The sequence below is a fragment of the Tribolium castaneum genome, chromosome 5 (genome assembly GCF_031307605.1).
Source record: "Tribolium castaneum strain GA2 chromosome 5, icTriCast1.1, whole genome shotgun sequence".
Taxonomy (NCBI): domain Eukaryota; kingdom Metazoa; phylum Arthropoda; class Insecta; order Coleoptera; family Tenebrionidae; genus Tribolium; species Tribolium castaneum.
The window spans coordinates 12,316,866-12,344,851 of NC_087398.1; the positions used below are offsets into that span (position 1 = coordinate 12,316,866).

At 36.2% G+C, this 27,986-nt stretch overlaps 1 protein-coding gene across 1 annotated transcript; it reads left to right on the forward strand.

The window, feature by feature from the left end:
* The first annotated feature begins 153 nt into the window (after positions 1-153).
* On the forward strand, positions 154-27,937 carry LOC659779 (neuroligin 1). Its single transcript, XM_008194746.3, has 8 exons — positions 154-764; positions 18,482-18,634; positions 20,432-20,635; positions 22,939-23,218; positions 23,270-23,654; positions 25,569-25,720; positions 25,769-25,884; positions 25,936-27,937. The coding sequence occupies exons 1-8, from the start codon at positions 347-349 to the stop codon at positions 27,855-27,857; spliced, it is 3,630 nt and encodes a 1,209-aa protein (XP_008192968.1). The 5' UTR covers positions 154-346; the 3' UTR covers positions 27,858-27,937.
* The last annotated feature ends 49 nt before the right edge of the window (positions 27,938-27,986 follow it).

Below are 27,986 nucleotides of genomic sequence, written 5' to 3' on the forward strand. Positions count from 1 at the left end.
TTTTGCCCCGAAAGCGCAACGACTTTCAGTAAATAGTCCACTCTCCCGTATTTATAAAGTTCTATTTAGCACCTATTTATAGCCCGGCACTAATCCGCGACACACGTTTCGAATATTTACTCATCCAAATTATCCGAAAATAGCCCAGCGTCACGTGCGACATTACTGCGTTCGAATTTCAGTCGCCTCAAACCGCATTTTCAGGCAAAGCAGTGCGTAACTCGGCATCTTTCAGTGCTCAGACAAAATGTGATTAGTGATAAGAAAGTGCTGAAATGTGTCCCAACTGAGCGGAATTTTTGGCAAAAGCCCAACGACTCAAATATGGCCACTGCTTGAGCCCACTATGACGTACATCACTGCCACCCTTACCATAATCATTACGTTACGCTGTGCCCTTGCGGACTACGCCCACACCTACGTAAGGGAGAACACGACCATCCTGACCCTGAAGCAGGGGTACCTGCAGGGCGTCGTCGTGGCGTTCCGCACCAACCGAAACCTCCCCCCTGTGGAACAGTACAAGGGGATTCCCTACGCGGTGCCCCCCGTGGGGGACCTCCGGTTTATGCCTCCGGGGAGCGCCCCCGGATTCGGCCGCGGAGTGAAATACGCAAACCGCTTCGGGCCGGTGTGTCCTCAAAAATTCCCGGACACGGCGAAGATGACTCCGGAACGGAGGGCCGAGTTTTTGAGACTGCAACAGTTTTTGGGGCATCAGAGCGAGGATTGCCTCTATTTGAACATTTACGCGCCGTATCGAGGTAAGGGATCGAGGGAAGTTCGGGATCTTGAGTGTTATTAAGCGCGGTTTTAAATGAGGTATTTAACCTTTGAAATTTGGGAGGGATTCTCGGGAAGTTTCGATGTGATGAAATAAATTTTGATTGATTGCGGCGATGATTATGCTTGTTCATGATTTATTAATTATTCTTTGCGGAATTTTCGGGGTGCCTTTGTCTGAGGTGACTCGAGTGGAAGACGGGTTGTTATCGAAACACTTTTTCGCAAAACGTCTCTAGAAAGAAAGGGAAAAAGTGAAAATAAATAATAGATATGGAATATTCTTCAATCCGTGCGTGGGTGATGTTGTAAACAAGGCATCTTTAAGTAAGTGAAAAGCCGGTCCGGCATGTCAGTCAAGCTTAAGCCCTAAACAGGGTTAAGCTTGATGGATCCTCGTCCACAGGGTGAACTTTAGGTCAACCAGCCCTAGGAAACGGCACGCCCAGTGGGAGCCCTTTTCTAATAAACGTTGAATTGTATCGACAAACCCGCCATTTGACGTTTATAAACATTCCTTATCAGAAACTCCGGTTGTGGTGCAAACATCGATCCACAATAGCTCAGACTCAAGATAATTGCGATTTTTGGCCGCAAACACGCGGAACAATGGCATTGTAGCGGGGCTAGTTCGGTTTATGTCACAATATACTTGTTTACGAAAAACTAACAATTAGCCGCTCACAAAAGGGTTCACCAGTGTCGAGCTAATTATTTTAACACATGTAACCGGAAAATGGGCGTGCGATGGCTTTGTTACTTATGAATAAAGCCCGGATTGTGAGCTGAAATTTGGCTTTTTAGACGGCTGAAATGTGTGATTTATCTTGCATCGAGCTGGAATGTAAATGAAGCCAGTCTTGTTCTGGAGGAGTCGTAAAGATACAAATGTTGTTAAGACGGTGACCCGTCTTGATTACGCGATGATTAAATGGCCTGAGGTCGCAACTGTGCCCTCTTCACGCTCGGTAACCCCAAGACGCGAATTCCCCCTAGTCTCGCTTAATTTAAGCGCATTACGAAACCAATAAAACCGGCTTCACTGTTTATTTAAAAAGTAATGCTTTGAAAACAAATGTAACCCAATATTTCGGTTTGTTTTCCCTGCATTTTCATATGTGTTTGAAAACCATTCCAGCCAGATTCTAAATAAATACCCATCAATTATTGATGCAATTCGCGGAGAAATAAACCGGCGATTTAATTTAATGTTCAAGGCTCCAAGTCACTTTTATATCGAGTGTCAGTTTTCAAGCCGATTGTGTAAATTCAAGGGTAGGTTTTTTATTCGTCGACTTGTGAAATCAATAGCTTTTCACGCTGACGTTTCACAATAGAAGAGGATTTTAATTACGCGAAATCACTTTGCGTTCTTCCCAAAGGAGACACGAAAAATTTCTCGTTTTTGTGGAGCACACTTGGAATTCGGCACGCACGACACTAAGATAATTCCAAAACTGAAATGAGTAAATTCAATTCGACGATTGCCACTTTTCGAGACGGATCTCCGATAAATTAAACAAGATTTCAGCGGGCGTGAACTGAAATTAAACTGCCATTAGAACACAACCAAAAATCCACTTCAACTTGTTAACAAATTTCCAAGAATCAACTTTCGTATTTTATTTTTTATCAGATTTAGATGGTACCCAAATCAGTAATGTTTTTACTCATGGGGGACGAACAGGAAGTGGAGAGGAAAACATTTTTTCGCATATAAATTCCAGGGATACCTCTACATTTGTGGATATTTACAAAGCGAACGTGGGCTTATTTTTGGCAGGCTTTGCCAGAATTTGGCGCCGCTCGCAAACGCGTCGTCCTTCAAGTCAGCTGAGCATCTTGCAATTTTTTCTTTTAACGATTTCCACGAATTGCTTTCGCTGTTGAATGAATATTTAAAATCGCCGCTGAAAAGGGTAGAACCGAAATGTTTTGAAACAGTTTCGTTAGCGAATCCATAAATAATTTAAAAATATGTACATTTTCGGAGCAACAGAAAAATAACGACTAGAGTAAATAAATCTTTTATTTCGCTTTAGCATAAAATATGAAATATTTATTTTCCTAAGTTTGCGTTATATCCAGCTATCACTGTGGGCGTTTTTGTGCTCTCCCAGTTAAAATTAATGTAGAAAATTCGAACCGCTGGTGCATCCCGCTTACTTCGCAAATTGCCAATTTGAATAAATTTGGCTTCAGGTGAAAACTGGCGGCTTGTCAAGAAAGCAGCGTGACCTTCGAGCCAGCTGAGTAGAATTTCCGCGTCATCGGAAACAAAACGCAAAAGTAAGTGCTGAAAGGTCAAGAATCGACTGTGCCTTGCGATAAGGGGGCGCAGGGCGAGCCCCCATTTAGATTTCGGGTGTCGTGGCACGCTTGAGTCGCTAAAAATAGAGCGCAAACAAAACCTGGCACGAGAGTTCATTGGCTCAGGTGGGCTTCGAGCCGGTCCTGATTCGTGGCCCGCAGATTAATCAAATTAAGCAAAAATGGCAAAAATGAGATTGAGATAAATGGGGTGACGCGAAAGCTCCTCGTTAGGCGTCTCTCTTGGATAAACACAAACGGAACTTGTTATTCTTCGGCTTGTTTTGCATAAAATGGTATAAACACAAACCGATACATTATGGATCAAAAGAATGCCAACTTCAAAGAAAAAATCTCGTTAGGGGAAAATATTCGACCGGCCGCAAACGCGGATTTTAATTGTTAATTATGATGATGAAACTTTGGCCCGACTCGCCTGAATATTCATCAAAACGGAAAAATCCGGACGGGATTAATCAAAGAATAAAACTTTCTAGATGAAGAAGCAAACAATAGAAATAAGAGGTCCCGGACTTAATGTAATTGTAAATTCGCATCTCCGGACTCAATCTCTATATTAAAAATTCGCTTAATTGACTCGAATTTTTTACTCACTTGTTTATTTTATTATTCAAAAGCTGGCGTATTTGCATATCGGCCCGAAATACTAATTAAAGACGCGACTAATTTGAAACACAAAGTTCGAGCTAAGTGTATCGCCTTCTCTCACTGTCTAGCACTCTGTTTGCTCAGTCGATCGGTTTCTTTGATTTATTATTTAAAGAACGGAGTGATTTCGAACGGTTGGCTTTAAAATCCGAGAGGTCACCGGTGGAGATGATTAAATCGGCTTGCCAACTTTTTTACCAGCAAACTTTGCCGGAAACTGACATAATTGGAACCAGAGGGAGAAAACATCGCGATCAGTTTTATGCCGGCATAAGCTACTCAAGACCCCTTCATTATTTATGAATTATTTTAACTCAATTTACGGCTACAAAATTGAGACCAAGCAGCGGCGGATCGAAACAATATTATGTGTTTTACATCTGCAGACAGGCGCGGATTTAATAAATTTTTTGAAGTACCAACCGTCATGTCCTAGTTAAAGCCAGATAATAAATTGTTCGATTATTTGCACTTGCAAAGGTGTCATTCAATTCGTTATAGTTAAGTTTGTATGCTAAGTTTAAAGTCAAACTGATGAAATAAACACAAGAGAAAAAGAAACAGAAAGAACAGAAAGAACAGAAAGAAATAAAGAACAAGAAAAAATAACATTTGAAATTTTGCTTAGTTTCCGCTTAAAAGAGATATTCGATGGTGCTGTGAATTTTAAAGGATTGGCAATTTAAAAAACAGCTTTGTCTTAAATAGTACTGAAAACGCTTATTACAGTAGTGAAAACCGTTTCACTGTAACTGCTCTCTAACTCAAGTTATTTCCATATAAGTTTGAAATAATGACGTCATAACCGCCTTTCGAGTATTTGGTCCTATATTAAGATCAAATCGTTTTTGACATTTAAGTGAAACTGAGGACAAAATTTTTCATATGATTTCGCAAAGTTCAAAACAAAATTAATTTTTTATTTCCCATCTCAGAAAATTTTGAAAAAAAAAATTTATAGAACGAACGTTATTTTCAATTTTCATTAGAACATAAAACAGGTAAAATAAATTACCAATGCCTCTAAATGATGATCAAAAACGCACACGAGATCATTTTTCTCAGTATTTTCGATAAAAGTTTGTAAATGGTAGGTCTAACATATTTACAGCTAATATGTTTGTTAATTGTAGTAATAAAAAAGGAGGATATATGCAACTCTTAAATATGATATTACAAATCAAGTAGGCGTTTGTTGTTACCAATACAAGTGTAGATGTTACTAATAAAAAATAGTTTTAAGCTGACCTACAATTCATTGCTGCGAATTGTAAGTTAAACTACTTTTTCTTGTAAAAATTTTACGAAACAATTGAATAGTAAAATCAACAACGAAGTAGTAGTTCTAGAGTTCACCATTACAAAGTGTTATATTTCAATTTAATCACAACATAGCTGCAACATTTATTACTATAGAATGTTAAAAGTAAGTAAAATTTTATATAGTGACGTTAGAGCAACAAAAGGTTCAATTGAAATACTCGTAACGTGAGAATGACGGTAATCTTAAATTCGTACATTCTTAATTCACTTCTTAACATTCTTTATCGTAGGTACTATCATATTCTAACGTTGTGGTGATGTGGTGAAGTTTATTTGAAATAAAGGAAACTTTACTTATGTAAAGGACTTTGATCTTGAACATTTTATTTCGCCGTTTCAGCAAAGTAAGTAAATTTTTATTTTTATCCGAATTATTATTATTGTTGGTGCTACTATTATCGTTTGTATGTCTGAAGTAGATACCGTTTAGAACATTGTATTTTAGAAACGTTTTTTTAACAGATACAAGCTTGAGAAGTTCCATTATTTTGCTGTAGACGTCATCAAAGAATTAGCACTACCAGTTTTGCAGGTTCGAAGAGTATGAAGTGGCTTATTAAAATATTGTAAAAAAAATATCTGTAAATTTTTGCCGTTTGTTTTGTTGGATTCTAATATAGTTTAGGTTTGTGTATTTTTAAATACTTTACATTCACAAATTATGTATTATATTGTTGAATAAACTTCACTAATAATAATTATGAGTTCAAAATATTGTAGATACATGTATTTTTATAAGTTGTATCAATTTTTTCTTAAATAAGATAAAGTAGAAATACTTATAATCACTGTGTATTATTATCACTAATTCGACAAAGTGTAAAATGCACATATTTACAGTTTAATAGTAACTGCTAGCTACTAGTAACACTCACAGTAATATTTATTTTACTGAAATTTACATAAAAAAATAGTTGGTTTGATACATTGTATAACATTCAATTTTACTAAATATTTAGTGGTAAATTACACAAAGAGTACACAATGGCAAAATAACAACTGATATGTGTAATAACCAAAAATTTCTAAAAACTATTTTGTAGTGGTAAAAATTACCTCACTAAACTACAAGTAGGAATAGAAACTCTTTTTCGAGTTACTCTTTTTTCTTTGAGTAATATATTATTGGCTTTACAATTAGATTTTGAATTTAAGCAGCACTAGATGATATGGAGTGCCGAGGAAACTATAATTTGCTCTTAAATAGGACATTTTGGGAAATATTTTAAAATTTGATTTTTTGGACTTAAAAAAAGCATTAACATTAATAGTGATTATGTAAAGAAAGTTCCATAAATGTTTAAAATTAAGATGTTAATGCCTGGATTTTGTATTTTATTATCTACTTTGTTTTGTAAGTAATATAATAAATTAAGCAAATTTTTGTTTTATCTTCTCGTAACAACACAGAAAATTCTAAAATAAGCAGGGGTTTATACGAAGGCAAAAACTCAAAATCCGGTCGGAGTCTGCTTATGACATATACATTACAAATTTGTTCTTATATGTAGGGATAGGATCCCCTTGTGCAGTTCCGGTCTCCTATCAATCTTGTTTAAAACTTATCCGTTTCTTGCATCGGCGTTATGATGTTTTACACTCTCGACACGGCAATTTCTCTCCGAGATTTGTTGGCCTTCCATCTAATCACTTCGAACAGGAGCCCCGAATCGTCTAAGTTTTCATTCTAGCCGAGGCAATCTCGCTAAGTGATCGTGTATTTCAGTGACAGGGCCGGCCGGGTTAGTTTAGGTCCGAGTGTCCCAGGTGTGTTGGCGCTTCCTCGTCCAACATCTCGCCTTCTTGTCAATTTTTGTCGCGCGCTTTTTGCTAATTTAAAATGTAAACTGAGTTATTAAGCAGGCGGCTGGATGAAGTAATAAGGCATAGAGTCCGTGTCTGTAATATTCATGGGGCGGGATGTTGTGCGCAGCTAATACGAGTAGAAGCGCAGCCACTAGAGGCCTCTGTGAGCGTGACTAGGCCCGGAATAGCCCCCTTACCAGATAACAGCTGCCCCGGCCCCGGGGGGTGAGACCTTACGAGCTTTCTCCATGAACTGGACATTGTATATTATACAATCTCTCGGTTTACGACTCTAATTCCGGTTTCATACGCTGGGAAAAATTGCACACACGCTCCGTCCCGCAAGACCCAGCACAAGACCAATAAACACAAAACTATTTTTTAGTCTAGCAGGAAATTCGGCACCTCCTGCAGCGTAGTGGGCCAGGTGAAACAAGTTAATAAATCAAGGCCTATGCGTCCTGCATAATTGAGTATTGAATTGGCGATTCAGGTGGTTTGGGGCTGTGATATCCTTATATGCATAGTTCCAATGTAAGCCACGTAGCGCTGATGTTCGCCCGATAGTGTCTAAAGCTGCTTTATGAGACCGACGCTCAATTTACGGCCTCCTAGATGCAGAGAGGGCCGTCGAATACGTGAGTGAACTGCGGCCGTTTAGTTGCGCCGTTTTGTCAATGTCGAGATTTTAACAGCCAGCAGGAGCTCTATTAGCTGAGAGGGCCACTTCACCTTAATGCTGCTGCCTTCGAAAGCTAGCTTGTGAGAGAAAAAAGCAAACTCTTTGAAATCATTTTCTTAGTTATAAAGTGAACAAATCGAACGGAACCTAATTACCAATCGACTTCTAATACCCACTACACGTTGTGATATATTTTTAAGCATAAAAGTGAAGATGATTACATTCTTGAACAAAGAGAAGCGAATGAAACTACCTTAGCAACGTTTCTAATCCCTGGAGGAGAATACTGCATATAATTTTCATTCTCTCCTGAAGACATTTTAGGCCAAAATTAGCTTTTACGCACAAAACACTTTCATTGTTGTTTCAATTTATTTTACATGTAAACAAATTTGTTTACGTGATAACAACATTTGCTTATTCCGACAAAGAGTTTTAGATGAAAAAAAATGAAATATTACAGTTAATTAATTAAATATCGGAGTCGTAGATAATGTTTAGTTTTCAATTCGTGTATATATTTTTAATTACACTTTTTTAATAACATACTATCATAGCAAACGCTGATTTGTCTGATTATTAGCTTTTGAAAAAAATTCTTTTAACAGATTTTTTTCGTATATTAAAAATACAATGATAATATCCACTAGTCAGCAACGAAATTTTTTGTTAAATAAATGTGCAGTACCATTTACGAATAAAGAAACAAGTAGTAGTAAATACGGTTAAATAAAAGTTAGGATATGAAATGACGTACAAATAAAACGTTCTCGTCCTTCATAGTGCCGTTATGTCGCCAGAGGAGGCAGTTGTTCTATTAACGTCTATGTTTTCAGAACAATGGCTTGGAAAAAATGGTTGTATTTGTATAACGGTAAATAGATAGCAAACAAAAAAATATTAACAGATAGAGCTTTAAATTTTGAATAGTAAGACATAACATAATGCAAAATTTTTATCGTAAACAATATTTGAGATTTTTTAATTTTTAGCAATTTGCACTCTCCATATTTTTCAAAACGCTGGAATCACTGTTAGATGTGTAAGAAAAATGTTTGGAAGAAAATCGTTAAAAACTAATAAATGTACAATCATTAAGTAACATTTTTATGTTTTTGAAATATGAACAAAATAATCTTGAATCCAAAATAATTCAAGAAGTTATTTCTACATAAATATTAAATATTATTTTTTATCATATTGTTTTTGTCAAAAAGAAAACAAATTAAAACATTGGTAACCGCATTTAACTCATTTTGACTTAAATGCACTTAATGATTTTTACCTCTGTACCCACGATACTGTAACCATTTAGGGCCTAAAGTCGTTCAAAGGCTTTTAAGCGAAGGATTTGCTCAAAGTATTTAGGCAAGTATTGAAAAGTTCATTTATACTTACCCGTAATTAGTCAGTTTAATAAAAAAAACTTTAAGTTTTTGTCAAATAAATTTGCACAACCCGGCGCATCCACCATTTTACGATGTAATATTGTTTCATTATTTCAAAATGAACACAAATTTTAATTACAAAAATGTTAATTTTTGGATAATTTGGCTTACGGATATTTAAAGATTAGGATAGGAAAAGACGTACAAATATAACGAACCCGTTCTCAATAGTTCTGTTAACATCCCTAGACAGCGCAGTTGACCCATTACCGACTATAAGTTTTCAGAAAAATGAATTTGGAAAAAATGTTTGTATTTGTATAACCATTAACACATAATAAACAAATAAAAAGCAGGCAATAATGCAAAATTTTATCGCAAACTATATTTTTTTAATTTTATACCAATTTGCATTTTGCACCATATTGAGAACGCTGCAAATACAATCAAGATGCAAGAAAAGTGTTAGGGAGAAAGTTGTAGAGAATTTAATTTTCTACAAAAACCCCACATGGCCTCATAGTCGTTCAAAGACGTTTAACCGACGGATTTGTTTTATTTGCTTTAATTTTACAATTATTGGTAAGTTAATTTATACCTAAACCGTTGACTATGGTGTCGCGGACGTCTACTGCAGAGAGTTTGATTATCTACAAGTTTGTTTATTAATTTTTCTTGTATGGTATTCGCAGCGTTCACAACAGTATAAGGTGGAATTCGGTTAAAGTTACAAAAAAGTGTAAAAAAACAAAAACTAAATTTTTTTAATCCAATTCAATTCTTCATTTCCGCTCAAAGACTGTCACAACTCAAAAATGAACTAAATTTTTTTTTGTAGTAGAATTGTAGTAGAATCTTAAAAGATCATGTTTAGTGATCTTAGTAAGTGTCACACGTTTACCTACGTCTCGATATTTCAATTGATTTCCGAATTGTCGTAATTGTCAGAATAATTTATACATTTTTGTCTTCAATTTTGAGTTTGAGTTGCCACAATTGAAGTAAGAACTTGTGGGTTAAGTTCAATACTGATTTTATAATAAAAATAATTTGAATATATAAAAAATTTACTAAAAACAAACAGTTAATTTAAAACAAATGTTATTCCAATAACAATTTCTTTATTTAAAAATTGAAAACTTCTTTGTTATTGTTTAGTTATCGCTGCTGGTCAAGTGACTTCGTTAAGACTTTTTGCTGACATACTCAACCATTGCCACAACTTTTACGGAAATTTTTTGATTTATTTTAGAATTTTTTCCAACACTCTGTTTAACTCCAAGATTAATAGTTTTTGAGCGGCGGTGTGATTTGTTATGTTTCGTGTTTGCATTAACGCTTCCTCAAACCATTTAAATCGTATTAGTACAAACATATTAAATCAACTTGAGCTGAAAGAAAGATAAAAAGCTAAGGACTACCATCAGGAAAGAATTTCAGAACTTTTTCTCTTTAGAAAGCTCTGAATGTGCTACTTAAAAATTTATTTTTTGGACTTTTTTCCCCAAAAATTTTAATCCAGTATCAGATAGACATGAAGACAGGTTTTTCGAGTTATAAAGTGAAGATTTCATTTTGCCAAACATTAAGGTAACATCTAACAGTTTATTGTAATGCATTGAGTTGTTTTTTTTTTAATTGTTATGTGTGTTATGTCGTATTCAGCGAAATAAAATCCTCACTGTAGATATTACACATAAAGAGACGATACAACGGGAAATGGTCGGAAGTAATGCTAGCAGCGAGGTTAGCCGATATTTCTTGGTTGCTTCGACGCAAAACCCCAATGAAAACATGAAATAAGTTTGTGATACGAGTGCATAATTTTTATTTCTATATTTAGATTCAGAAGTATTAAACTTATAATAATGACGCATAATAATAAGAACAAAAAAAGTTATTTTTTGCAGACCAGTGTAAAGTTAATGTGTCCTACATTGCTTTTTTGCCTATATTTAAAAAAAGAATGAAGAATCAAATATCTAAAAGTGTGTAACAATGAGCAAAAGAAATCGCTGTTAAGTAAAACGTGTATTGAGCTAACTAAATTGTGAAAACCAAATATTTGAGACTCGATTTGAGATTACAACTAGCTGTGCATACCTACCTGCTATTAAGTTAATTGCGATATTTGTTCTCAGATTATTCTCTTTACCTACGTTTAAACTTGATCTCTCATGCCTCTAAAATGTGCCTCCGTTTATTTGATGTCCGTAATTTGTATTTTAAAACTGTTTTTCTTTTAAGCCCTTTATAGTGTCTTAATCTCGGTGCTAAGTGTTGTGTGCGTAATCTGGGCGTGCATCGCATATTCCTATTCCTTTAATCGCGGCGAATCAAATAAATTTCCGTCGTTTTCCGCAACGCCTCTCCCATATGAAGTATAACACAAACACATTAACACAAAGCTAATTTCGAGTAAAACAAATAACACTCCTCGCCCTCAAAGGAAGTTTAAGTCTTTGTGTAGTACAATTTTCGCAACCGGAGGCGAACTGCTGCGCATCCAGTGTAAATAATTCGTGATAGAACAGCCACTCATCTGATTTGCACCCCCAATCTATTAGATTTAACAATTAGTCTGGCATAAAGCTGGACCGAATTTACACGGGTCCTCTCACAATCCCATTATCGCGACCGAATATTTATTACATATAAATGATTTCCGCCATTGTGTCTCGCTGATTTAATCCGGGATAATGCGAGAGAATTCCGGGCGCTTCCCTACATTTTCAATTAGTCGAAGATTGGACGATCGAGGAAATGGCTGCCGCTGCACCGGCACTCACTGACCCCTTCATTGCGCCTCTTGACGATTTTATTCGCTTAAAATTGGATTAGTGACCGGGAAGCCGATATTCAGCCGAAAAATCAAAGAAATAATAAAACACAACCGACTTAATTAAACTGAATCAACATCTAAACGCTCGCTTTCGCCATGCTCAAGACAGATAATGTTAATTGTTGACATTTAATTAACCCCGCTGAGAGTCAATAAACACAATTCGCTTTACCATTTTTGACAAGGCTTCACTTCCAGGGCCATTATTAATGACACGACGGCCTGATACCGCTAATTACTACAGTTTCCGGTATTTGGCCCCGAATATGACGTCCATTACAGCCGGCGGAAAAAACACAACCACACATCAAATTTATTTTAGCTACAAATGAATTAGATAGCACTGTTCAAATACATTTTTGTGAAATTTTATTCTGTTTCGTGAAATGCACCGCAGTGGCCTGATTGCAATTCAGGCAATATCTCCCGAGATCGTCACTGCAATTTGCAATTTGCTACCAGGGATGTTTGTTTGCGCTCGTTTGCTCGCTTTTATGGCGTTAAAAATAGCCATCGGCCTGGAAAATGCCCCAAGAAGCGATCAAAATTCGTCTCCACCTCGGATGGTAATTGCTTCCGATCGTAATTAAACCGCTTAATCAACCGTTTTAATTCAAGTCAAAGCAGGAGCATCGAAACTTTTCATACATCCTTTGACCACATCTAATCCCCTGATTACACTTCAATTATTGTAAGTTTAAGCCTGCACAAACGACTCGATTTAATCAAAGTTTACGAAATACAACCATTTAAATGTCACAATCATGACCAGAAATCGGATTCGAGTGGTAATTCAGCGTTTTGCTTGCTGCTGAATGGGGAAAAAATGGCAGCGATTATGCAGGGTGTCATTCTGTCGATGGAACAATGCGAAACAAAGACAGGGCTGTTGTTTAGGCACACTTGATTTATTTCGTCTGTACATTTACAGTAATCGAATTGCTAAGTCTACCGATGCTAGAGGAAATAAGCTATTGATCAAAATGGCTCGTCGGCAAGAATAACAAGATTCGGGTTGTTTTAACTTTTCGATGCTGGAAGTTGTAAATTGTGTTTTTTGAAGCAAGGGCGCGTCGAGCAAGGCTCTCATTAAAACAGGGATTAAAAGAACAGTTGTACAGTCAATCAGTTTTAAACATGATGCACTCTTGATGATTTTTTATTTTTATTTCAAAACATAAAGCAATTTATATTTTTTAGTAATAAATAAATATTGGAAACTAATAAGTGACTAAAAAGTACTTTTTTTTCTGTAGTTCTATGATTTTTCGATTCACTGTGTTTTCATTTATTTTCTGTTTTTAAGTTATTGTTTATTCCGTTTTCATTTACAGTTTTTATTTATTTTCTGTTCTTATCCCTGTTTTTATTTCTTTTACAGTGAGTAAAAAACAGTTGATCAGTCAATCAGTTTTGAACATGATGCACTTTTGATAATTTTTAATTTTTATTTTAAAACATAAAACACTTCATATTTCTTAGTAATGATGGTGGGATGGATCCAATTACTGGGACAAGAAATAAAACAAAATTGCTTTGGTCGACTAGTTTCGTTCTAATTCGAGCATCATCAGGGGTAAAGCATTAATTAAATATTTTTAAAACGTTTGCATATTGATGAGGACATGTTACTGATAGTGATAGCAAGGCATAGTAATAAATAACTAATAAAATAAGTGTCTAAAAGGTTGATTTATACATTTTTCTTTTTTTTTTCTCTAGTTTTATGACTGTGCTTTTATTTGTTTTCCAACTTTGCCAGTTGCTTCGTTTTTAAGTTATCGTATATTCTGTTTTCATTCAGAGTTTTTATTTATTTTCTGTTCTTATCCCTTTTTTTCTTTCTTTTACAGTGAGTAAAAAACAGTTGATCAGTCAATCAGTTTTGAACATGATGCACTTTTGATAATTTTTAATTTTTATTTTAAAACATAAAACACTTCATATTTCTTAGTTATGATGGTGGGATGGTTCCAATTACTGGGACAAGAAATAAAACAAAATTGCTTTGGTCGACTAGTTTCGTTCTAATTCGAGCATCATCAGGGGTAAAGCATTAATTAAATATTTTTAAAACGTTTGCATATTGATGTGGACATGTTACTGATAGTGATAGCAAGGCATAGTAATAAATAACTAATAAAATAAGTGTCTAAAAGGTTGATTTATACATTTTTCTTTTTTTTTTCTCTAGTTTTATGACTGTGCTTTTATTTGTTTTCCAACTTTGCCAGTTGCTTCGTTTTTAAGTTATCGTATATTCTGTTTTCATTCAGAGTTTTTATTTATTTTCTGTTCTTATCCCTTTTTTTCTTTCTTTTACAGTGAGTAAAAAACAGTTGATCAGTCAATCAGTTTTGAACATGATGCACTTTTGATAATTTTTAATTTTTATTTTAAAACATAAAACACTTCATATTTCTTAGTTATGATGGTGGGATGGTTCCAATTACTGGGACACGAAATAAAAACAAAATTGCTTTGGTCGACTAGTTTCGTTCTAATTCGAGCATCATCAGGGGTAAAGCATTAATTACATATTTTTAAAACGTTTGCATATTGATGTGGACATGTTACTGATAGTGATAGCAAGGCATAGTAATAAATAACTAATAAAATAAGTGTCTAAAAGGTTGATTTATACATTTTTCTTTTTTTTTTTCTCTAGTTTTATGACTGTGCTTTTATTTATTTTCCAACTTTGCCAGTTGCTTCGTTTTTAAGTTATCGTATATTCTGTTTTCATTCACAGTTTTTATTTATTTTCTGTTCTTATCCCTGCTTTTCTTTCTTTTACTGTGAGTAAAAAACAGTTGATCGGTTAATCATTTTTGAACATGATGCACTCTTGATGATTTATTTTTATTTTAAAACATAAAACACTTCATATTTCTTAGTAATGAAGGTGAGATGGATCCAAATACTGGGACAAGAAATAAAAACAAAATTGCTTTGGTCGACTAATTTCGTTCTAATTCGAACATCATCAGGGGTATAGCATTAATTACATAATTTAAAACGTTTGAATATTGATATGGACATATTACTGATAGTGATAGCAAGCATAGCAATAAATAACTAATAAGTGTCTACAAGATTGATTTATACATTTTTCTTTTTTTTTTCTCTAGTTTTATGACTTTTTGTTTCCCTGTGCTTTTATTTATTGTCCAACTTTGCCAGTTGCTTTGTTTTTTTTTAAATTATTTTTTATTTTGTTTTCATTCACAGTTTATTATTTATTTTGTTTTTACTTCAATTTTTCTTTCCTTTACAGGGAGTAAAAAACAGTTGAACAGTCAATTAGTTTTGATGATTTTTTGTTATTTTCATATTTTTATCGTCTTATTTTTAAACATAAAACACTGCATATTTTGTAATAATAAATAAAACATTGAAAACTAAAATGTTACTGAAATGTTGCTTTATAGATTTTTCTTTTTTTTTCTTTAGTTTTATAACTTTTTCTTTTACTGTGTTTTTATTTATTTTCTTAACTTTGTAAGTTGCCTTGTTTTCAAATTATTTTTTATTCTGTTTTCATTCACACAATATTTATTTATTTTCTGTTTCTATTTCTGTTTTTTGTATTTACTTTCAATACTTATATTGGGATAGCTATTATATATGTAGATTTAAAAGAAAATTTTGCCCACTTTATATTCTGGGGATTAAAAAAACCTTTAAAGTAAATTATAATAGGAAAAGTTAATTATCTTTTGGGAGGTTATTTTATTGTCCTTAATTACACTTAGTACACACTTTTTGATTATTTTTCCTGTTAATGTGAGAACTTAAGAGACCAAGTGTGAGTTGCCAAAAAATCGTGATTATTATTATTATTATTATTATTATTATTATTTCACGATTTTTTGCCAACTCACACTTGGTCTCTAATAATTATTATTATTATTATTATAATGTATAATGATATTGTCAATTATAAATATAATAAAATAACCATAATGTCGGATGTATTTTGTGTCCAACTCGACCGCGTACAAGCAAGCTAATTACACAAGAAGTCAACACAACTCATATTTTCTTCGATGTAAAACCACAAAATTTACATCGGCCTTGAGCAAAGCTGGACGAGTTAAACTGAGAACCTTTTGAGCAATCCACCTTATAGCCCTTATATTGCACCGAAAGACCACCACTTGTTCAGGTCGCTCGGACACTTCACATGCGGATGCCGCTTTGAAAAGTATGACTATGTTCAGCAGACCATTTCTGCTCTCTTCATACGGAAACCGGCAGCGTTTTATATTCGAGGAATTATGTTAATGTATGATGTACACCCGTTGGAAAAAAATTATCGAAAGTAATAGCGAATAAATAAATAAATAAGAATTTGTTTCCGACTAGTAAAACCCGTTAAACGCCAAAACGTTGTAATGAATTGAAGATCGCGTTGCAACATGAGGATGCTCTTCGTAATTTTATGAAGTCAAGGAAATAAAGGGTTGGGAGCTCACTTAGCGGATCAAAGGGAGCGTCCTGGCAAGAAACAGAAAACTCGTAATGAAGAAATCGCGTGCAAGAAATGCATTTTCAGCGAAATGATTAGTATGTGGCCCAGCATCGAGTTTAAGCCAAGTCACATCCACAAGAACCGCTTTTTGCTCAAATGTTGACAAAGCTCGGTTTTTGCCAAACTCGCTTCGTGTTTACTTTATATTTGAATAAGTTTTTTGTATGCTTTTACCTCGGCCTCGGAATTGTAACCGAGCCACTTGTGCCGTAAAGAAGGGAATAGTTTTTCGATGTAGAAATCAGATTTAGAGGAGAGTGGCGTTTGACAAATCGTCAACAATTTGTAAATCAGGCCGAGTGCGGATTAAGAATTCGCGAAAAGCTTGTTTCTGTAATATAATTTAAGAAGATTGGACGGTTTTAAATCGGCTTAATGTTTTGTAATTTTGAAGGAAAACCCGTCCGGACGTATGGAAAAAACTCGTGTTCACTTATTCATCCCTCACTGTCGAAAGTAATCATATTATATTTTGCGCGAAAAAACGGTTTTATCCCGGAGCCCTTGGAAGATTTTATTACGGAAATTATCATAATGCTATGTACAAATTTCGGGTGTCAAGAGCAAGCGATCGCGCTCAAAAGCTCCGTTAACCGTGCAGATGCGATACAAACTAATTTATTTAATCTGAAAAAGCTCAGACTACCGTGTAAAAAGTGGAACGATATGCAAATATTTTCTTTGTAATATACCAAACTATGAGATATTAAGGTAACAAATTTACATGAGAATGGAATAAATTGAAGGGCTGCTGTCGTGATGGATCGCTCGCATAACCTAAATATGAATGGATTTTTATTGTCGAAACAAAGGCCACGAGCAGCGACACTTAATCACGGCCCTCGAAAGGTGCTTCATTTAATAAGAAAAGGGGAGGCGCCGCGGGGGCGCACGTAATCACCTTATATTAGAAATCATTCGTCAATTTTGACACTTTATGGCCGGGGGCGAAGCGTCAAGTGTATTAAAATGCAATAACTCATCGTTGAGGGGATTACCAAACGTGTGTCCAATTTTTCCGCGGAAAATAAAACCGCCCTGATAGCCCCATTTACACAAATGCGGAACTCTCTCGCGTGGTTCTATTACGACAATGCTTTTTATAGTTCTCGTATGGAAACGGAAAGTGTTCGTGAGCTGCTTTAAAGGTTATTCTACTTGTTACAAACACAATAAGAGTCTCGCCTCCACTTAAAACGAGCCAAATCTCCGCTCATGAAGGCCGACAGAATTATTCTGCAGCCTTGGCAAATTCAGACAAATTGATTTTCAGACGCTTTATGTAAAAAACAAATTTTACAATTTTTAATATTTCTAACAAGCAGTATTCGATTTATTCAATTCTGACTGGAAATTAGACGTGATGTAAAGGGACTTCAAAGCTCGATGGTTAACAAACTTTTAAATATGTAGTCGCCTATCAATATTCAATGAGGCTACCCTTTTAAATTTAGATTTTTTCCTCGATTGGTGCGATGATCTACACCGAGTTATTTAAAATAAATCGGGTTGTCGGGCGCGCCGTTTGATAAATAGTTAAAGGGGGACCTCATTCCGGGCCCGGAATATTTCCCGATATTTATAAAACGACGTGACATTTTTAATGGATACGTCACCGCGGGTTACAATTTGGCCGAACGCGAAATATTTCATCGGTTTAATCAAACTTCGGTTATAGCACTCGACACGGGACAAATCACAAACTTTCACCGGAATTTTCCCGGAGAAACCCACCTCCGAAAGAATCGAACCTTTCATTACTTTTTTAATTAATGTCGGGGGAGGGCAATTATGGCCCTATTTGCATTATTAGATCGCTAATTTCTTTGAGGCCTCGCTTCATGTTCTCGACTTTAATTAAACTCTCTAGTCACCTGCAATTTTGCATTAAATTCAAATTAAGGTTTCATATCGGCGCTCTTCTCCTTAATTAAAACCTGTAATTTTTTTAATTCGAATTAAGCGCCCAATATTTACCCGGAAACGAGGGCTAGTTTCGGAGGAATCCGGGAGCTGGAGCGCTCTAGCGGGCGGCGGCTGAAACTCGGTTTTCAGGTTTCAGGAATCCTGCAAAAGTGCGTGGAAATCCTGTAATTCGCTCCGGGATAGTCTCTTTGTTCTAAGATGGGTCTTTCTAATTTCAGGTAATTCCGGGAGTTACCGGAGGTATCCGGTGATGGTTTTTATTCATGGAGAGTCGTTCGAATGGAATTCCGGGAATCCTTACGACGGCAGCGTTTTGGCAGCGTATGGGAAAGTGATCGTGGTTACGCTGAACTATAGATTGGGTGTTTTAGGTAAGTTACGACGATGGTTTTATGCGAAATTGGGAAACAATAGAGATTGCGGCAGAGAGGGATGTTTCCCCAAACTAATATCAGAGGAGTCGTATTCCATATAAATATCATCGTCGAGATATACATCATCTTTCAACGCAAACTGAATTTGGACCCGAGAGATTTATCTGAGTTTCTTGTACGAATCGATGGCTGAGGCCGGAGTTGTTTTAAGCATAAAGTATTGCTCTTTAGAAATTTATGAATGGCAACATTGAAAGAGGCTTTCAGCGTTTTGTCTCTTTTTAAACTTTTCCTGTTTGTGACGGCGCAAATCGCCATAAAACAGACACGCAAAAATTGAAACAAATCTTTACACAAAATTCGAGATAATTAAACTTAGCGGTCATGACCGCTTTGATCGCTCGACCATACATTTTAAATCTACTGAATCCTCTATTTTTAGTTCTTTCTCTCGAATATTTCAAACAAATTACGTTTTCTTTGTTTTTGCGTTTCGGTATGCAAATTGCTGCCACTTTTTTCATTTATTTTCCAGAGACGATAAAGCCGAAACTTTCTTAAATGATACAAAATTGAAAATGGGGATATTTAGCTTCTTTGAAACGCGAAAACTGCGACTAAGTTTCCGCTTTGAGGGAAAATTGTGGCGCATATTTTAAAACATCAAACGAGAAACGCTAAAGTCTTTAACACACTATAAACAAGAAAGGTTCCAGCGGAAAGTAGTTTTATTCCATAACTAACCTGGTTCATTACGACAAAGAACTCAGAACGGAGGCAGAGCTTCAAGTACACTACGCTGTAATCCAGGCCGTAATTGACAAAAAATTTCACAAAGTATCGTAAAAATCAATGTTACCTTCTTTATTAATTATAATTTACCATTTCATTGGTCGACGTTTTCGTTTTTAATTTTTTTTTTTCATTTATTAAAATTACTAGTATCATTACGAATGAATTTGGTAGTGTTATCAACTTTACCATTAAAAAAACAAATTTTAATGAAAATATTATAGCGACATATTTCTAGTGTTGCTCAGTTGATTCTCGTAGAAGCGTTAAGTGTGTTCGAAGGGAATGCGAATGGATTGGAAAGGCGAGCTCTGGATTTATGCTAAAAAATAGTTTGAGTTTTTTCTTTATTATTCCACAAATTATGCACATTTCAAGAGCATCGACTCATAAAAGAATCATAAGGACCAAACAGTTGGCGATAGGGAACTGAATCGAATCTAACATTTCCTGATGCAAAAATGATAGAGCTTCAAGATGGTGCAGTTGAGATATTAAAACGTCTTCATTGATTCTTCCGTAAAATCAATTTGTGGTTGAAACGACTTGAGTTTTTTATTTTGCGATGATTATAATAAGCGAGCTGTTATTACCGGCGTGTTGATTCAATTCGTCAGTGGGGAGGCGTGTCGTAGATGAAGCTTGCAAAGTGCATACTTAGGCATAAAGGCCTTGAAATATAAATTTCCCTCAGCGGAAATCAAGACGGCGACCGGGCGAACACATTTACAACAACAAAGAAAATTCCGTCGCGAGTAAAAAGATGAAATCTCGCTCCGTATATATCGCGGCCATAAAAATGACAGGTTTTTGGCCGAATATTCCCACAATACCATTCGCACGCGATCCATATTATTCGACCCTTTGGGACCCCCGGCGTCGTTGCTCTCCCTCGACTTTTCCGATTTAATTTTCGTCGCGTAAATCATCCGATTGTTGGCGGTTTCTCTTTGAGACAGTGCCGTAGGGGCGCCAAAAATCTTAATCCGGCACTGCTTTCAGGCTTCCTCAAAGTGGGCAGCGGAGACTACTTGAAGAGCAACTTCGGATTAGTGGATCAGATAGCGGCGCTGCTCTGGGTCAAGGAGAACATCGCCGAGTTTGGCGGTGATCCCGACACTGTTACGTTGTTCGGACACGGAACGGGCGCGGTCTGCGCCAACTTACTCATGCTCAGTCCGGTCATCCAGCAGGAACACAACAAAAGTAAGAAAAAGCGCAAAAGTGCTGTTTCTCATATTTTCGCGGATCGAGCGACGCCGACAAACGCAAAAAAGAGAATGGAGATGCAAAGCGTCAGATCTTCAGACTTTATGCTCGATACGATCGCCCAGCAGGATTGGAACAAAAGTGGCAAAGCGCAAAATGCAATTCGCCGACTTTTGCTCAGAAACACGCAAAAAACAGGAAAAATATTACTTGTCTAGCAGGAATTAAAATAAAATAAACAAAAAATGTTGTCTATTTTTGTTATTTATTTTTGATACAGGAGATTTTAATGTATTAACTGTAATTTTTTGTTCGTTCCTGAAGTTATTGCCGAAATTTAATGTTTAAAGATCTAAAGTGTACTACAAAATGTTATGAAAGAGAACAGGAAAAAAATACTAATAGTTTAAGGCCTGGTTTATAGAAGCGTCATTAATTTAATCCTAATCCGCAATCAAATTCGTGATTAACTGATCACGTGACCAAATTGAAGCTATTTGGTTGGTCCATTCGCGTTGTTAACTTTTAACGACGAATTAATTTTAACAGAGCTTTCTACCGGGTGCTCAAAAACTGGCGCACCAACTCAATGGAGTGTGGCAGAGAGAATTGCTTAAAAATAAAAATGATAATAGTAAAAAAAAAATTTGAAATAAAGTTATTGGTAGATAACGAATTTTAAATAAATATGTGGCAACGTTGTTGAACAGTCGTGATCGCAATAGAATTTGATCAACAATAAATATAATTTATTTTTGAAACGGTTTCCTAGGAAATAATCCCTAGTGTTGGCACATTTACAAATTGTGATTTTTTGCTGAATTTAATTTTTTTTTATTCAAAAAACTGCTAAAGTCTGATAGTAAATTTAAAAATAATTATTCATTGTTTTATTAGGAAACGATTACTTAGTGTGAAATATAAAAACATTAAAAAATGATGAAAACTGAAGAAGTTAACAAAATAAGTTTGTAGTTACAGATTTTTTAAAATATTATTTTAGAAATTTTTTGAAAATTTTTTCCGTAATCTACTCATGCTTCTCAACAACGTATCACTGAGTTGATGCGACAGTTTTTGAGCACTCTGTATAAACCGACCCTAATGACCGGTTTATAGCGTCATTAATTTAATTCGCAATTAAATGCGTGATTAACTGATTACGTGACCAAATTGAATAAATGTAATTGGTCCATTCCTGTCGTTAACTTTTAACAACGAATTAAATTTTAACAATGTTTTCCATTAACCGACCCTAAGCCGGTTTATAGAAAGCGTTGTTAAAATTTAATTCGTTATTAAATGTTAACAATGCGAATCGACCAATCAAATTGGTTGAATTTGGTCACGTGACTATTTAATTACGCATTTAATTGCAGATTAAATTAATGACGCTTCTATAAACCGGTTCTAAGAGCCGGTTTACAGAACATTTTAATTCCAATTAAATTTTTATCGCGATAAACTTTACAATTGTCAATGCATTTTTAATTAGTTTAATTTAGAATTAAACTAAAATAATTTTAATAAATTAACATATCTTTATTTTTATTGCAACAAGTTTTTTTTCGAAATGATCTTAAAGAAATATTGCAAGCGGGATTGAAATCAAGCATCTAATTTGGTCTATGTGCACTTTCGTGTTGTTTTCCCTACTTGTGTATTTTTCATTTATTTGTTAATGTTTACTCATATTAAGAGTTTATGTTCAGCAGGAATACAACGCAAAATGCGATATTTGTGTGCTTTCCTGCATTACAGGCCGTAAACGCCTTTGACGACCTAAAAGAAAATAAATGCTGTTCAAAATTCGTGGATTGTTTGATTTACGAGCAATGTAGTTTTAAAATGGCTGTGTGTGTGTTGACCGCAGATAGGTTTGATGACGTCATTAACGCAACCACCGATTTTAACATAAAACCTATTTACTTCCGCTGTTTGGTTTGCGAGCTTGCGACCAAATAACACGCAAACATAAAGGACTTTGAAAAATGAAAGCAAGCAGAAAATTGGAGTTTATTTATTTAATACTAGATTTTGAATTTTTGCAACACGAGATAAAGCGATTAGTCGAGTCACAAATCAAATTTTGGAAAATATCAGCTATACGTTTCCTGCCGCTCTGTTCACATGAAAAATCTCCCAAAGATCCAAAAATAAACGGCTATTGAATGACCGAACGTGATATATCGCAACATTAAAATAGAATTTTCCTCGAAATATGCACCGATAGGTAAAAAATGAAAAATGTTGTAATTTCCGGCCTCACGGGAAATGCATCAATGAATTAAAAATTTCAGCTCTCTTCCAACGGGCGATTCTGATGGGGGGCTCGGCCTTGTCGGACTGGGCCTTGGTCAGCAAGCCCCTCCACGTCACTTTCCAGGTGGCCAATGCCCTCAACTGCCAATTCGGCAAAGACTTCGCTGACTGTCTCCGTCGACGGAGGCTCGACGAGATTATGACAGCCGCTGAAGTCTCATCTCCGTATCAAACCGTCTTCGGACCAGTCGTCGACGCTGTGGTCCTCCCAAACGAGCCCAAGGAACTCATGACGACTTACAGCGACATTTTCCGAAGGTTGCTAAATTAACTGTGCAAAAATTGGTTAATAACCGAGGATTCCCCCAGGTTTGAGCTAATGTACGGCGTGACTGAGCTCGAGAGCATCCACCTCCTCCCAGCCGACGCTCTCAAACTGGGAATGCTGGAGAAGGATCGTGACCAGGCATTGAGGAGGTATCTGGAGTCGCGCTGCGAGATCAAGCCGGATTGGTGCGTGACACGCACGCTGGCTGAGTACACACAACTGGATTTCATGGAAGATGAGAGTTTTGGGGGCTACAGAGACGAGGGCTTTGACAAGGCGTCGGCGGCGCGGGACGCCCTCCTGGACATCTTGTCGGACGCTCGGACGGTGGCGCCCATGGTGCAGATGGGGCAGTACCACTCGGCCCTCAACAGGGGCTCCTTCTTCTACGTCTTCACGCACAAGACCATGTCCAAGGAATATATCGTAAGATTTCCCGACTTTCCCGATTTTCAATCTGCGATAAATTTCACAGCTTCGGGTGGAAAATTCCCCTTAAGAGCCGTATGTATCGGCTAAGGACGTTACCTATCCCAGGTGTCGCATTATCATTCTTAAATGACTAGACGTAATCCATGCGCTTTACGATTCTAATAAAGACGGCGAGTTTAATGGCGCGGAAATTCATTTTAAAATTATTTCAACGAGCAAAAATGACGCGAATTTTTTAATATTTTAACCGTTGAACTATACTCAGAACGTCCGAAAAGGAGCTGTTCAGCAAGCGCGTAAACGCAAAAATTTGAAATTGGATTTTTAAGAAAAGTAATAAATATTATGCTTTCCTTACAACTGTATGTTGTTCCTAAATTCAGTAATTACCACACAGGTCAGTTTGTATCCCATTTTAGGTATTTGTAACCGAGTTCAAACGAGTTAAAAAGTTAATTTAATTTATTGTTCTATTAAAAAAATGTAAGTTCATATAGCATGAAAAAAATACGGTAACTTTCTAAAAGCCTTAGCAACAATATCCATAAATGTGAAAAAAAATGTTAGTGTCATTTAAAAATAAAATGAAAAAACCTCAATTTTTATTCTTTTTTTTTTATTAAAAAATGGTATTAAGTTTTTTGATATTTTTTTATGGGTTTTGTATATGACTTACTTGTAACACTGTATTTTTTTCATGCCATTTGAACTTTAGGTTTACCCATAAAATCATTAAAATTATTCCGCTGTTTACCCCATTATAACTGAGTTACAAATATTTAAAACGAGATAAGCACTGGTCTGTCAGCTAATAAGTTAAAATAGGAACAACATTTTTTATTATTTATTAATATTTATTTTTTATTTTATTAATCACCCAATAACCAACGAGTTTATCGCAATATTTTGACGTTGACCATAAACTTTTTTGTGACAAAATTAAAAATTAATTACAAATCAAAATCAATTTCATCTTTTTCATCGCATCAATAACGATGCGACTTTATAAAATACCTTCATCCTTTGCTTGTTCTCGAGGTGGACTATTTTTAAATTTTTCAACACTTTGCATTCATTTTTCCGCAAAGACTATCGGAAGAGAATAACGTCAACGTCAACTCCATACATTCTTAATTTCACGTAAAAACTACGTTTGCTACAAAAATATTGTTACAATTGAAACATATGATGTAGTCGTCATTGTTTATTTTTTTAACTTGTTGTGTACAGGGTGTATCAGAAATACGTGTGTTAATAAATAAAACTGTGTTAATAATAAAACTCATCAAATACAACAACTTTTCTATGTGACATTTTGCAAAATCCTTATTTATAATTCCCACTGTTTTTCTCCTCTCTTTTGTGCAAACGAGCCGGTCAGAGTTTAATAATTAGTTTGTATTCATAGCAACAATTTTTATTATTGTTTTAAATGGTTTAGATTGTCCGTTTCTATCACAACGAAAATAGTTCGATTCATTTATTTTTGTAGGCGGGTACACGTTTCAGATTGTTATTTTTTTCTAAATTTTTAGTAAATTTGCGAATTTTTATGAAAAATTACAAATAGAAAAGATGTTTTATTTATTAAATTCTGTTACCAGTTAAAATTAAGATACGTATTTCTAATACACCCTGTATATCAAAATATCATCAAAACGTCAAAATCCCATAAAGAGTTACATAATGAAAAAGAGAGTATTAATGACATCTATTGAAACATTCTTTTTTTGAGTAAAATAATTTATTAATATCGAAATGAATTAACGGTCAACGAAAAAATAACTTATTTTTCATCATCTTATCGCACCGTTTACAAACAAACCTTTCTGTAAATAGCCGTGTGCTTCCTGCTGCACAATTAGGCCTCCAAAATATATAAATAGCCGGTTATTTTGATACTTACAGAGAGACAAGAGCTACACCGGGGAAGAGTTGCCATACGTGTTTGGAGTTCCTTTGGGAGGATCCAGGTTCCACTTCACTGATTATTACACCGAGAAAGAGCGACTTTTCTCCGAAGTAATGATGACCTACTTCTCGAATTTTGCATACACGGGGTAAGTACCGCTTTGTTCACAAAACACATTAATCAGAAAAATTGACAGTGACCCGAAAATGCCACGAAAAAATGAATATTACACTTTAAGTATCAACGACTGGATCAGTTTTGATGTGGACTGGCCACCGTTTGATTCCGACCAACAGCGGTACTTACAATTGGGTACCTACTCCTCGAATTTTAATTTTTTCCAGACTTAATAAAATCTTTCAGGAATTCCCCCATACACAATGAGCCACTACAGACACGACAAAATGAGATTCTGGAATGAAGCCGTTCCGGACCTCACTACAAACATCACCACCCCACTTTTGAAAAAACCCATGCAAACACCTCCAATTTCACCTCCTCGTAAAACACCGCCATGGATCCTCACACACCCTCCTCGTACAACAACATACGTTGACAAATACGAGAATTTCCACAAACCGTATTATGGCGTTGTACGAGTCACTGGTACTTCTCCGCCTGACAATATCATGAATAACGTGGTCTATGGTACCGAAATCAAGTCACCAAGTCCCGTCTCGGAACCTGAGAGTAAGGGAATTTCGACCACTGTGACTATAGCAATGTGTTCGATTTTCCTCCTCTCCAATCTCTGTCTCTTTGTGGTTTTGTATCTAATGTGTTATCGAAAACGGAAGCGAAACGGGCAAAAAACCGACGAAAATCCCGTCGCTCCGGACGAAGAAACGGGGAATAAACTCATGGACGGGTGCAATTTAATGAAGATTGTGTCAAAATCGGAAAGAAGTGAAGACACTTATGAAGCAGTTAAATCGCACCAAAGTGGCGGGAGATTCAAAGTGGCTCGCCAAATGTCGAGTAGTACCATCGATGCCCATACGAAAGTACGCGACTGGATTACGAACGAAATTGTCTACAAGTACAGTCCTGGAATTTTGCGACGGCCGAGGCAAAATCAAGACAAATCGCAAGAGAGTAAAGTCCAGAACGAGGAGAAAAATTCGACTTTGGGGCGCAGTCCCACACGCCCTGTGAGTCCAGTACTTGCGGAGGAACCGCCCAAGACCCGCCCTCCGCTCGTTAAATCTTCCAGTATTCCAGTGCAGAAAAGTCGAGTTGAGAAAGTATCAGTTGCCGTAGATGCTACGCCTTCAGGAAGAGGGCCAAGTGTTCTAGCCCAACAACCAATCGAATTGACTAAATCCTTAGACCGGCCCAACTTCGACACGCCTCTTCGCCGGTCTTTAACTTTGGAAGATTTCACCATAATTCAGCCAAAGCAAGAGTTGAGGAAAAGTACTACAAGTATCAATTTAAAGTTCCCTCAACCTGACTCAACTGTGGTCCGTATTGAACACGCCCATTCGAAATCCGACCCAGTGCAGGATTTTACGCCACGGAAATTACTGACTTTTGATCCGAATTCCGACGTTAATGTGACTAGTCGAGAAGAGGAGGTGAAGGTGCCACTCACTCCGGAGGAGTCTCTGATGACGATCAAGAGACGAAACTTCCCGAAAGTCCTCCCGGATTATCCCTCTCGTGACGCACTGGCGAAGAAGAGGCGTTCGATGCCCGTCTCACATCTGGTGTTTTCTGCAATTCCTGAATTGCCCCGGAAACCCGGAAAATCCTTTGGTAGGTTACCCCCGGCCCCGCCTTTGAGAACCACTTCGACTTTGACTCGGAAAGCTCCTAATCAGACGCCAGTGTGCCAATCAGCCCCGATGCTAGCTCAAGAGCCGCCGTCTTCGCCGGAACCGGAAGTTGCTTGTAATAATTTGTACGTGGGTCCTTTGATCCCTAAGTTGCACAAGACTGAACTGAGTTCGTCCGAGAGTTCAAAGTTAAATACGCAGCCGATTTATGACAAGTTGCGAGTGGCTAGAGGGAGTGAAAAGACGACTAAAGGGATTGCTAAGACTATTATCACCACTGACCCGAATCAGCCGATTAAGAAGGTCGAACCTAAGGTTATTATCAAGCCGACGATGGCGCGGAATGTGAGTGACCCCAAAAAGCATATACCGAGGGTCGTGTTGCGGGAGGACGAGGAGAAGAAGCCGTCGTTAATCCCGACGCTTGTTAAGGGGAAAGAGTCTTCGAGTGAGGAGTCGACTCCTTCGGAGGAGTCAGACACCGGGACAGTGGTTAAGAGATTGTGACTTATTATTACAGTATTTAAGCAGTATTTAATTGTGTTCGCGACTTTTGTATGTGCATAATAAAAAGATTTGTAGACCGACTTGTGTATTTCCTCCATCAAACATCAGGTCGGAATTCAAAGCGATCGA

Excerpts from the sequence above, each read along its gene's own strand:
- LOC659779 (XM_008194746.3), top strand. The coding sequence starts at position 347 with ATGACGTACATCACTGCCACCCTTACCATAATCATTACGTTACGCTGT. Across the intron at positions 765-18,481 it reads CATTTACGCGCCGTATCGAG|GTAATTCCGGGAGTTACCGG; the intron begins GTAAGGGATCGA and ends TTCTAATTTCAG. Across the intron at positions 25,885-25,935 it reads ACAGCGGTACTTACAATTGG|GAATTCCCCCATACACAATG; the intron begins GTACCTACTCCT and ends AAAATCTTTCAG.